The following is an 11,667-nucleotide window of genomic DNA, read 5'->3' as shown; positions in this document are numbered from 1 at the left end:
TTGCAGGGTTGTCAAGACATCGATCAAGCATTCGATTGAGGTCAGCTGTTGTTAAGTCAGGGCCCCATGATTGAAATATCGAAAAATGTGAGATTGATGATTGGCTTGTTGAATTGGCTTTTCTCACTTGGACTGGCTTCTTACTGAATTCATATAATGTAGACCTATAGCGATGTTGTCAAGTAGGTGCCTGTTCTATCCTTTCTGAAGTTTTTCTGAAGTTTAAAACTGTAGCTGAGTCAAAAAATGCTTTTTTTTTTTAACTTTTGAGCCGAACTACTCTTCTCATGGTCTTTGATGAGCCCTAATGGCTTTATGTTGATAGACCTCTTCCTTTCCTAATGGATGGTCGTCCCAAGCTTTTGTACGCTATTCTTTCATGGTAGTTGTTGAACCTGACTTTCAAAAAGCCGATTTAGCAAGCATTCAGCCTAATTGATGAACCCCTAAGTGAAACGAAAGCTAGAAAAGGTGGAGCCCCGAAACAGAAAGTTGCTCGGGGAGGTAAGCCCAGAACAAAGCTGCTCCCGCCCATAAAGTTGGTGTTAAAATTTGAACAACCTCCAATCGCGCCATTATAATGAGAGCCTCTATGCTGAGCTCTTTCATCTTAATGACCCCCCACTTCTTTTTCTCTTTGAATACTGTGGCAATTCTCCTTTCGGGCGATTTCAGACTTGCCTACTTTTCTTCGTTCCTTCTCTACACCCCTTCCACTTCTAAGTTCATAACTTTTGCAGTAGCTTCATCGATGTTACCCACCAAATAAAAAGTCTGCTTAGGAAGACCGTCTAATTCTCCTAAAAAGATCAATTGAAACTTCCTAATTCTTTCTTCAAGACCAACAAATTTTTCTGGAGAACCAGTAAATACTTCTGCTATGAAGAAATGTTGTGATAAAAAAAATATTCAATTTTTCGTACTCTTGCTATAGTTAAACGATCTTTTTCAGATAATTTGTCTCACCTAAGAATAGCTATAATGTCTTGAAGTTCTTTATAATGTTGTGATGTTTGTTTAACTCTTTACATAATTTCATAATGTTTTCCACTAATGATTTGAGATTGTAACATAGTTGACATTGAATCTAACAAATCCACTTCTAGATAAATATCTTTAGTAGCTAATACTCTTGATAGTATGATGCTAGCATCTAAATGTACAAATATTGTGGTAGGACTAAGATCGGTTAAATCATCCGCAAGTACATAAACCGCTTGGATCGAAGCTATAGATTCTTCTTTGGTAGAGATAATTCTTTCTTGCAAAAAATCTATTTTTATACTAAGGGTAGGCTAATAACCCATTGCGAAAGATATTATCCCTGATAAGATGGATACTTCTGATCCTGCTTGAACGAAACGAAAAATATTGTTGATGAATAGAAGCACATCTTGTTCACTAACATCCCAGAAGTATTTCACCATGGTTAAGACAGTTAAACCAACTCTCATACGAACTTCCAACGGTTCATTCATTTGACCATAGACTAAAGCTACTTTTGATTCTGTAATATTTTTTCATTAATCACTCCAGATTCTTTTATTTCCATGTAAAGATTATTTCTTTCACGAGTATGTTCATCTACTCCACCAAATACGGATACGCATCCATGAGCTGTAACAATATTATTGATCAATTCCATGATGAGTATTGTTTTACCAACTCCAGCTCCCCAAAATAGTTCGATTTTTCCTCCATGATGATAAGGAGCTAAAAGATCCACCACTTTAATCCTTGTTTCAAAGATTGATAATTTCGTATCTAACTATATAAAAGCATATGCAAATCTATGAAAATGAGATATTGTGCAAGTGTCTACAGAATCTAAGTTATCAACAGGTTCTCCAAGAATGTGGAAAATTCATCCAAGAGTAGCTCCAACGACTGGAATACTTAGAAGAGTTGCCATGTCGCTTACTTTCATTCCTCTCATCAGACCATCTGTAGCACTCATAGCTACAGCTATAATTCGATTATTTCTAATAATTGTTATACGTCACAAGTCATATTACTTTGCTAATCGACAGTATCTTGACTCTTAACTATCAGACTATTATAAATATTAGGTATTTTATCTCGGAGAAAAAAAATGACATCTAGTATTGGGCCAATAATTTGAGTGCCCTAGGTTTTTTCTTCGCTCCGACAAACGAGAGTTTCCCCTAATCATTGGCTTTCTTGTAGATAGCTGCTAAAGGATAGATGGCCATTAAACAATTTATACAGGGAAATGGCACAGGTTATACCATACATATAGCATATATTGTTTGACAACCATTCATCCTCTGATGGCAACCATCAATTAAAAAAAAAATAGAATTTATGATGAGAAAGTATTGATAACTATAGCAAAGGAATGAATATAGAAGACCGCACTGTCCTGCTATCTCCTTTTTAGCTCACGGAACGTGATGGAAACTAAGATGGATCAGTCACTTTTTACTTGGGTCCTTTCATACCATTTATTACATGGATGGTAAATGTGGTGCAACAATTTTCTTCTAAACTTTTGCTCGTTACTTTATGGAGTGACAACCCAAAAGATTCTCGATGATCCACCATTGATTGTCGGACATGAACTGATTTGTAAATGTGGATCATATGTTTCGTTTAGTAGCACTGCTAAATAACTAAATTAATGTTCGTCTCTTAACCAAACACCCATAAAAAACTCAACTCTAGATTTTGCTAAAAATAGTTTTATTAAAACCAATAAAAGCATGCTTGGAAGTTTAAATATCTTCATACATGGTCGTCTGAAGTAACTTACATTTGCTTCGCCAAACCAAATTTATTACAACAAACCAAGAGGAACCCCTCTAATTAACATCCGATGGACATCCAAGCGGAACCCAACATCCACGGAAGTATATCTGGGTAATCTAATCCAAGGCCATCTCCCAATCCTGCTCGGGCAATCCTCAAGATAAAACTTTCAGCAGGAATTTATAGCGAAACTCATTCTTTTTTTTGGTTTTTTAGGATATATTTATATGAGAATTGTATTGACGTTTCATTTTTATTAGATTAAAAAAAAAAAAAAAAACCGTTCGCAGCCCCAAGATTAGTACTTGCGTTTTCTCCGGGGCTCCTTGCCGTTGCACATTTTTCCTTCTTTTCTAAAGAGGTTACGGCCGCCAGCGTGCTTAAACATTTTAATATGCGCTAAAAACCGTCAACTTACAAAAGCCATGTGTTTTTTTTTTTTTTTTTTTTTGCTTCTCGGCATTAGCAGCTGTTTCCAGCTCCCTGGACGCGCAATTGCGAGGTTTGGACTTTGGACGGAGAAAATGTAACCGTTAGGGCGGCTTTTGACCTTTTTTATCTCGCGAGTGCTGGAAGTGGAAATTTGCGATGACGGTAACACTTGACGCCAATCTCATCTGAATGCTCCCTGATGCTCCAACATAAGACAATCAATTCTGCATTTCATTTTCTTATCCACAAACTAAATAAATAATTTTTAACTGGAAGGATGTGAACTTAAACATGTATCATAAGATATTAATCAAACAACTCTATTTATCCTTTCTTTTCTTTTTTTTTGTATAAATTGTGTGTGAATATGAGTTTGCATGCCAGTCTTTTTTTATGATATCTAAAATTACCCTCGCAAAATTATCCTAATTTTCAGAATTAGAATAACAAATAGATCATATCGACCCATGACTCAAATCAGTCCTAAGCTAATATGATCCAATCAAATATATTTATGGAAAACTTATGTATCAAGTCCGATGTAGACACCCTCCGCAGACTAAAAGAGGTGTATATCCATGTGATACCTCGAAGCCACATCAAGATATGTAGACATCCACCGAAAATCATGGTTGTCCACATCTTCTTTGTATTCCTGATCAAACTCAAACTTTCAAGTGGCAGCATTCTGATGGCAGTATGTTCCCACCGGAGCCTTCTGACAGGACACTGATGTTGGGTCCTTAAATACCCAAAATTCCTACTTATTCAATGCCAACAACAAGGTCCGGTCATCTAGGCTTACCGACAATAGTTGCTTGCTATCATATTCAAAGTTTAGTTTTCCTCGTCCTTTGTAATTACATGCAGTAACGTGCAGGAATTTGTTGTCTGCATGCTTTGACAATAAATTTGTACTATTGAATCCTTTGAACGTTTATTCCACTTTGTGCCATCTAGGTACCCTCCTATCTTTTCTATGCCGAATTCTAGAATTTAGACCTTAGATTGCTCGGTCCCATCCTCGGACAATCTCCATAAATATCTCATTCCTCAATTTCCAGATTATTGATAAATTGACCTACATATCTCTTTGAAACTTTGGATGACATGAGGTTCCGGCGACTGCACTTTTGTGCAAGAAGGGAAGAGTGAAAGAATTGTTCTTCATCTAAGAATTCCTCAGCTGGAACAACTTTCCCCCAAACTTACCTCTTTCGTTTGCTCCCTTTCTTTTTATGCTTCTTATTTTCCTACCATTCATATATACATCAGGTTATGCATTAAAGAGTTTTTAGTAAGATTTCACCAAAAAAAAAAAAAGAGTTTTTATTAAGAGGAGGTGCGAGTATATCATGGTCCTTTCTACGCCCACCACTCCCTCAGCATGAATGATAGTTCCAATTTTCAATGCATACATTGATCAGTTTTTTAAAGTCTAATTTCAAATATCTTTCTTTTTCTTTCATTCACAATGTCCCACGTAGACCCGTGTTCTAAATATGTTCTGACCCAAGAAGGAGCAATTTTCACAAACCATAAAAGAGTCATCTTGACAGCTAACAATTAGGTAAAGATCATATAATTTTGGCAGGATAGGAGGATATAACATTAGAGAAGTACCGCATCACGTTGGTCGCAATCCTCCATTAAGCATGGAGAGTGGTGCTCTAAATCCTACATCACTGTCAAAATTTGGATCCGATTTGAAAATTAGGTTGGTTGTTGACTTTGTATTTTCCACACGCGCGCAGGCATACGTGCCTTAAGTTTGGATGCAAGGATAGATTGGCATATAAAGTAGGACTATTTCTAATTTTAACAAAATTTGAAGTTACAATCTAACTCGGCCCTGACATTTAAGGAACCACTCGAATTTTAGCAAAAACTGCTATATCCTATTTTACCTGGGCTTAATCGTCGTTGTATTGGAATTTTTAATCCCTCAACAAATCATGGCATGAGGCAGGTGAACCTAAAGCAAGACTTTGAACTTCAACTACTTGAATAGAGAGTCACATATTCTACTCAGATTTGTATCAACTGTGAGTGTGCATGATGCATTAGTTATTGATGTAGAAGCACAGAAGGAAGGAATGCAACACATTTGTTGGGATGAGCTATGGCTTCTTCCCCATCGACAGATGTCCGTTCTTCTTATCTCCAGCATCCTCGACTCCGCTTTCGAGCTATCGCGAATCCCGTGGGTCATCGACAACAAGACATGGTACAGGGGCAGATGATTGGCGTCACTGGGACATCAAACAAGGGGAGAGAGAGGCCACCAACTTTGTCCTGTGAGAGAGAGGGAGAGAGGCACGGACCAAACCAACCCAGAAAAAGTATAAACTTTTGATTCTAGCTTAGAATTAGACTTGCACAAACTTAATAAAACCAACCTTAAATAGGGTAAATGTGCTTTGCCTCTGTCGGTTGCAACTTGCAAATGATGCTCCTCTTGCTTTGAGATGTGCACCTACTACCATGTGATTTCAATTGGTAGACTTAAAAATTAATGTACATTTAGAACCACACCCACCCATCTCAAGGAAGGTATGGGCTGATATTTGCAACCAGCAAAAACTTCTATTCCTACTACTTACCAGACTCGAAAAAATATTTTTGAGTACATAACCAACTCCATTTCTTACTTTTTCTAATCTGAGAATCGATCCATTAAACCCGGTGGTAAAGATACACCGAACTGGAATTTGCACCTTATCCAGCTTATTTGCGTCTTAAACTAAACTAATTAGTGAAAAAATAATATGCGCAAGTTGCTCGAGTGGCCTGTTGGCGAGGACTTGTCATGCGTTGTCATGCCATTTGTCAAATATTTTTTTCACTCACAGACGCATATCAGTGGGTCCCATTAACGGGAGCTAGCGTAATTCCGCGTTACAGTGCATTTTTGGTGGTGGGTTCCAATCCCAACCAAAAAAATTGGCCGTTCCCCTCTCTGCTTTCCTTTAGCTTCAAGAGATGACTTGGTGTGGTGATCAGTAAAAAGGGAGGGTGAAGTGCCAAGCCACCTAAAGCAAAGGCGTCCTCACACCTAATGATTGGTACCGACCGAGCCGTTGCCTCCCGCCTTATTTTAACCTCTCCGCCCCCCACCCCCCTCCACATCTACCCCTCTCTCTCTCTCTCTCTCTCTCTCTTCCCCTTCGTCGTTTTTTTTTTTTTTTTTTTTTTGCCTTCTCTGTGCGCGCGGAGGGGTTTCATGTTCTTGCTCTCAGAGAAAAAAATGGGTAACTTGGATCGATGCAAGAAGAGGAATCAGCTATGGAGGAAGGCCCTCCTCCACTTCTCCCTCTGCTTCGTGATGGGCTTCTTCACCGGCTTCGCCCCCACGAGCACCGCCTCCCTTTTCTCCGGCCAGCTCGTCTCCTACCAGCACATAAAGAACATGGGCATCTCAGCCGAGGCCGTCAAGGCCGCGGAGAAGCCCAACGAACCCGCCAGCCTCAATCGAAGCCTCATGGCCGAGATCTCGACCGCGAACCAGACCACCACCAAACAGCTCGCCGACGCAGATCCAAAGGAGGAAGAGAGTGACCCGGAGTCAACCCCTCGAAATCTTCTGATCGTCATCACCACGACTCGGTCCAACGACCGGTTCCGAGAGGTTTTCCTGACGAGATTGGCTCAGACCCTGAGGTTGGTCCCTCCGCCGCTCCTCTGGATCGTCGTGGAGGCCCATGGCGATGCTCCGAAGACCGCTGAGATGCTGAGGAAGACCGGAATCATGTACCGGCATTTGACCTTCAAGGAGAATTTCACCGATCCGGAAGCAGAGGCTCATCACCAGAGGAATGTGGCGCTGAGTCACATTGAGCACCATCGACTCACTGGAATCGTGCACTTCGCCGGAATCTCCAACATCTATGATCTCCAACTTTTTGAGGAGATCAGAGAGATCGAGTATGACCTAATTTTGCTTGTCTTTTGCCTTTTCTCTACTTCAATCGGGCTTTCCTTATGAATTAATTAGGTCTGACAGTTTAATAGCTTATTTATCCTATTAATGTACACCTCTGCATTAGGGGAAAAATGCATCAGCGTAGCTGTTTTAAGTAAATGGGAAATTAGAAGGGGCTTTTTTAAAAAAAAAAATTATGGACTACTTTAGAAATGAATTTTTTGTGCAAATAGATGTTCAATTAGATACAGAGCATGGACCATTTTATTTTTTTTATCATGAATTTAGAAGGTCTCTTAAATCTGTGAGTCTAGAAGAATGATATGACTTCGTTCTTGCAGTTTTTCCATTTTTCTCATAAGTTCTGCATCTCTTATAACTAAATTAGAGGTTGCTTGGGATTCTAGTGATTTGTTCCAATGAATTCAGTATCCGTTGCACTAATATTTTGCATCATAGCATCATTAACTCAATTAGAGGGAAGGTTAATGTTGCAAACACCATATTTTGTTGAACCCACAAAAGGCTTTATTTATATAGACAAGGGAGTTATATACTGAAACTTGCCAGTGTCTCATGTTTCTTTCATGCTTCCTTCGCCGTTTGTTGCTTCTATTCCCATTCTTGGTTTGCAAAGTCCCATTATTGTTACTATATATGATAATGAAAGCTTCAGGCTCCAGTCCTTACCAAAAAAAAAAAAAAGGTCCTATTATTAGTACTGTGGGTGCACGTTCGAAAAGAAGTTTTGGTAACCAAGCCAAAAGCCCAAACACTAGAAATGGTCCCTTACATTATAGCAGCGTACCTTTAAATACAATCCCATTACCAACCAACGCCATTAACTAATGTACCATATTCCAACACGTCTTCTTTTTTTTTGTAAAGATAAATTTTTTTCTCTTTTACAGGTCTCATACTTTTAAGTCGTCCCTGCCAACCTCCCACCAACCTCTCCTGTTTTCTTTCGCATGCTTCTTGATCGTTCTCATATAATTTAAGACAAGAACATATACATTCCCTTTCTGTCAGCGAAATAACCGGAGGATTATTCAACTCTTATTCTAGTGATAGAAATTTAAAGACTTAGATCTTATATATATAAGATTTAAAGTGTCGGTAGGACATCTCACAGGACATAAGAATAAAATTTCATCCATATATCGGGATAGAACTATTTCATCATTTTTCTATCAGCCCGATCAATATGTCTTGAAATACCCTGTGCCATATATCTCATTCTATAAAAAAATCGAAACAATTTTTGTTATACATGCTCTATTAATTTTTAAGCTTGTCCACTACTTAGATTACAAAGTATTATTCAAAAGCGCGAGACTGAGACGTTTACTCTGTTAATATCTTCCTAAAATAATGATGTAACAAGATAATAATGTGATTTATGTTTTGATGTTAAAAAAAAAATGCAGGGTTTTCGGGACATGGCCGGTGGCGATGGTGTCAGCAAACAGGAAGAGGGTGATGGTGGAAGGGCCTTCTTGCAGGTCATCAAAGGTCGTGGGGTGGCCTGTGGAAGACTTGAGCTATGGCACCACAAATGATGGGACTAATACGGATACGAGCAGTGTTGGGATAGCGTCGAAAGCTACAAGGATCAATATCTCGGGCTTTGCGTTCAATAGTTCGATACTGTGGGATCCCGAGCGATGGGGTCGTCCGACCTCCGTACCTGACACATCACAGGTTAGCCACTAATCCTTTTTGCGGTATAATTAGTAATACATAGCGAGGTAAAAAGCTGCTTTTAGACCACACCATGCTCTCTGCCTCCTAATTATGAACTTGGAGTAATCTCGGCTCCGTTAATTGAAGAAGTACAATAATAAAAGTGGCCTAAAGAACACAAAAGCTTACCTGTTCTGTTCTAGAAAGTAGTGAGTTTTTTTTTTTTTTTTTTGCGTGAGAGAGAGAGAGATGAAAAGTGAAAGTTATGAAGAACTTTCATCAATTATTTATAAAAATATAAAAATATTATAATGATATTAGAGAGAGAACATAAAATGAGAAACTAGAGAATAGAAACTAATCTAATAAAAAGAGCCTTGTAATTTTGAGATGACATAATTGAACATGAGTTAGGTCATATAGAAAAGAAATGAAAGATTTTATGTAAATTAGAAGAAACTAGAGATTTCCATTTATGATGAAAGATTCTGGAATTTCTTTCGTGTCATAGCCCATATGTGCCACATAAGAGCCATGAGGAGAATATCTCATTCTTTCTTTATGACAGAGTGAGAAAGTGGTGCGCTGCTGACTCGGTGGTTTGTCACTCGATCCCCCTCCCCGGCTTTTCCGGAATGAAAAAAGAGGGATATCCACCTTAGGTTTCATCAAGGTAACAGAGGAGAATAAAAAGAGGGAGTCCACAAAGCTGGATAAATCATATACTAACTTCAACTAGGAGACGCCGAGATTCGAAATTTAAAATTCAAAACATCCTTTATACAAATCATAAACCTCATTCGAATTTAAACGATTGCATCAGTCTACTTAAATTATTGCTTTAGTAATTACTTGAAAATTACTTAATCTCCTGGTTGAAATTACTTGAATGATTGCATCAGTCTACTTTGACGTCCTTCATACTTTCAGCTACGTACCCCTCATTCTAACTGACTAATTGGTCCGCTTTCCGTTGTTCATACTTGACTAACACAGAGAGCATGCGCTCCAGCAGTGCCTCTGAAAGCAACGTCCCAAAGTCCAACAAGTCGATCTGTAACTTGCAATAGAAGCAAGTTTATTTTTTTTAATATAACACCAAGCCAATCTAGTCCATATCACTCCAGCTAATTCATAGCCCATGGAATCTATAACCTAACTCAATTATTCTTCTCTTCAATGAGCATCATCCTATCAGCTCACACCATGTCGCCAAACACTAACAGATAAAGAGACCATTGATTGGGACTGCTGATATGGCCTTAACCGAGGAGCTTGTCTGGTGGCAAGTACCCTAACAAGCTTCTCGCAGCCACCACTACTTTTTTCTTACTAAATTCTGACCGCTTATATATTTTTCAGGACTCCTTCAAGTTTGTCCAAGAGGTGATTGTAGAGGATGAGACTAAGCTGAAATGTATTCCTCCTGACAGCTCCAAGATCATGTTGTGGCATCTCCATATACCAAGAGTCATCCCTCTCCTGTTCCGCCGGAACCAAAATAGGAGGTAGAAACAGAGAGGAAAGGAGAGAATAGAGGATCCAAAGAGGTGTTGTATTATAGGGAAAAAGTCTGTTGTTAAATCTGTGATTTTTCTTTTTCCTTTTGCTGGGGGAATCCGTCATCTCCCATGCAATATTATTTATTGTTAGCATTCTTTCACTCTGATTGCTACTTTTTATAATGGAGTTAGTTGCTGGGCTCCTGTCAAGTAGCAACAAAGCTATACCTAAAGCAATGTGGAAATGTACCCAACAAAAATAAAAAAAATTATTGTGGAAAGAGAAGGGAATGGACATTCACCGTTGGCTTCCAAATCTTCTTCTTGGACTGCAGCATCATGACAGCAGAGTGTTAGCGTCTCTAAGGGCCCCGGCTAAAATGAGGCATGGAGACCGGCGTTTGGAGCACGGAGTCTGGGGCTTGGCAGCTTGTTCGTGATTGATCTTGACACTCAGAGATAGAAAGATTTGGATTGGGTATGACATGTCCAACAGTAGGCCAGAGTGCCATGCGCTGATAAATGGCTTTTTCAGCAGTATGGTTCTAAGTCTTCCACTGACCTCCTAGACTACCCTTCCCTGCAAGGCAAATGATATTTTTGTCTTTTTATTTTGGGAAAGAATGGTCCAGAAAGAAATGGCAAAATTCCATGCTATTGACATTAGTGTCTAGCATGAAATGGGGAAGAACAGGTGGTTGTCTAGTGTTGGCTAGATCATGTACCCTTGCGCATTCGGGCTCTCAAAGAGATTCATCTGCCCTTCTTTTTTTTTTTTTTTTTTGGTGAAACAGATGTATTAAATTAAGATACGTGGGAATTGAAATAATAAAATATTGAAAAATTGAGCAGGAAGATCTGCCAGAGAAACCCAAAATGTTAATTCTGTATTATTGGCAATCAAAGGGCAAATCATTCTTCAACAATCCCATAAAATTGGATGCAAAATATTGCAATCATTGTTGTGAAGTAAGATTCATTTGCTCTTCATCTGCTCGAGCCACCCTAGGATCTAGTTTAAAGGATATTTAAAAGCAATGATAGGTCACAACGAAATTGTTGAACAATCTCTAGATGCTTCTCACTAGAATAAAGTATTGAATTCTCGGCACATGATGTTAAATAAATATAAATCCTAAAGTCCACTGTATAGTATGCTGATGACCATACATACAAAAAAAAAAAAAAAAAGTCCAATGGACGTAAAGAAGGCTACGTATATGTAGCCTTCTTACTAATTGTGGGAAGATTGTTTCTATATTTTATGTCTATAATATTTAAATCACATCGAAGCAACCTTACCATTACATCAAAGCTCACTTGCTGGTAAGTTGACATATATAGTGTACATAATTT

At 38.6% G+C, this 11,667-nt stretch overlaps 1 protein-coding gene across 1 annotated transcript; it reads left to right on the top strand.

Moving 5' to 3' along the window:
• The first annotated feature begins 6,380 nt into the window (after window positions 1-6,380).
• Window positions 6,381-10,472, top strand: LOC105057059 (beta-1,4-xylosyltransferase IRX9). Its single transcript, XM_010939498.4, has 3 exons — window positions 6,381-7,125; window positions 8,554-8,827; window positions 10,172-10,472. Exons 1-3 carry the CDS (start codon window positions 6,425-6,427, stop codon window positions 10,319-10,321), a joined length of 1,125 nt encoding a protein of 374 aa, XP_010937800.2. The 5' UTR covers window positions 6,381-6,424; the 3' UTR covers window positions 10,322-10,472.
• The last annotated feature ends 1,195 nt before the right edge of the window (window positions 10,473-11,667 follow it).

Source organism: Elaeis guineensis, chromosome 14, assembly GCF_000442705.2.
Source record: "Elaeis guineensis isolate ETL-2024a chromosome 14, EG11, whole genome shotgun sequence".
NCBI lineage: Eukaryota > Viridiplantae > Streptophyta > Magnoliopsida > Arecales > Arecaceae > Elaeis > Elaeis guineensis.
The sequence above is the reverse complement of the archived record's forward strand: the minus strand, read 5'-3'. Positions and strand labels throughout refer to the sequence as shown.

What these genes read in the sequence shown, in the direction of transcription:
- LOC105057059 (XM_010939498.4), top strand. Translation starts at nt 6,425, where the DNA reads ATGTTCTTGCTCTCAGAGAAAAAAATGGGTAACTTGGATCGATGCAAG. An exon ending in GAGGAGATCAGAGAGATCGA is followed by an intron (nt 7,126 to 8,553) that starts GTATGACCTAAT and finishes AAAAAAATGCAG; the next exon opens with GGTTTTCGGGACATGGCCGG. An exon ending in CCGTACCTGACACATCACAG is followed by an intron (nt 8,828 to 10,171) that starts GTTAGCCACTAA and finishes TATATTTTTCAG; the next exon opens with GACTCCTTCAAGTTTGTCCA.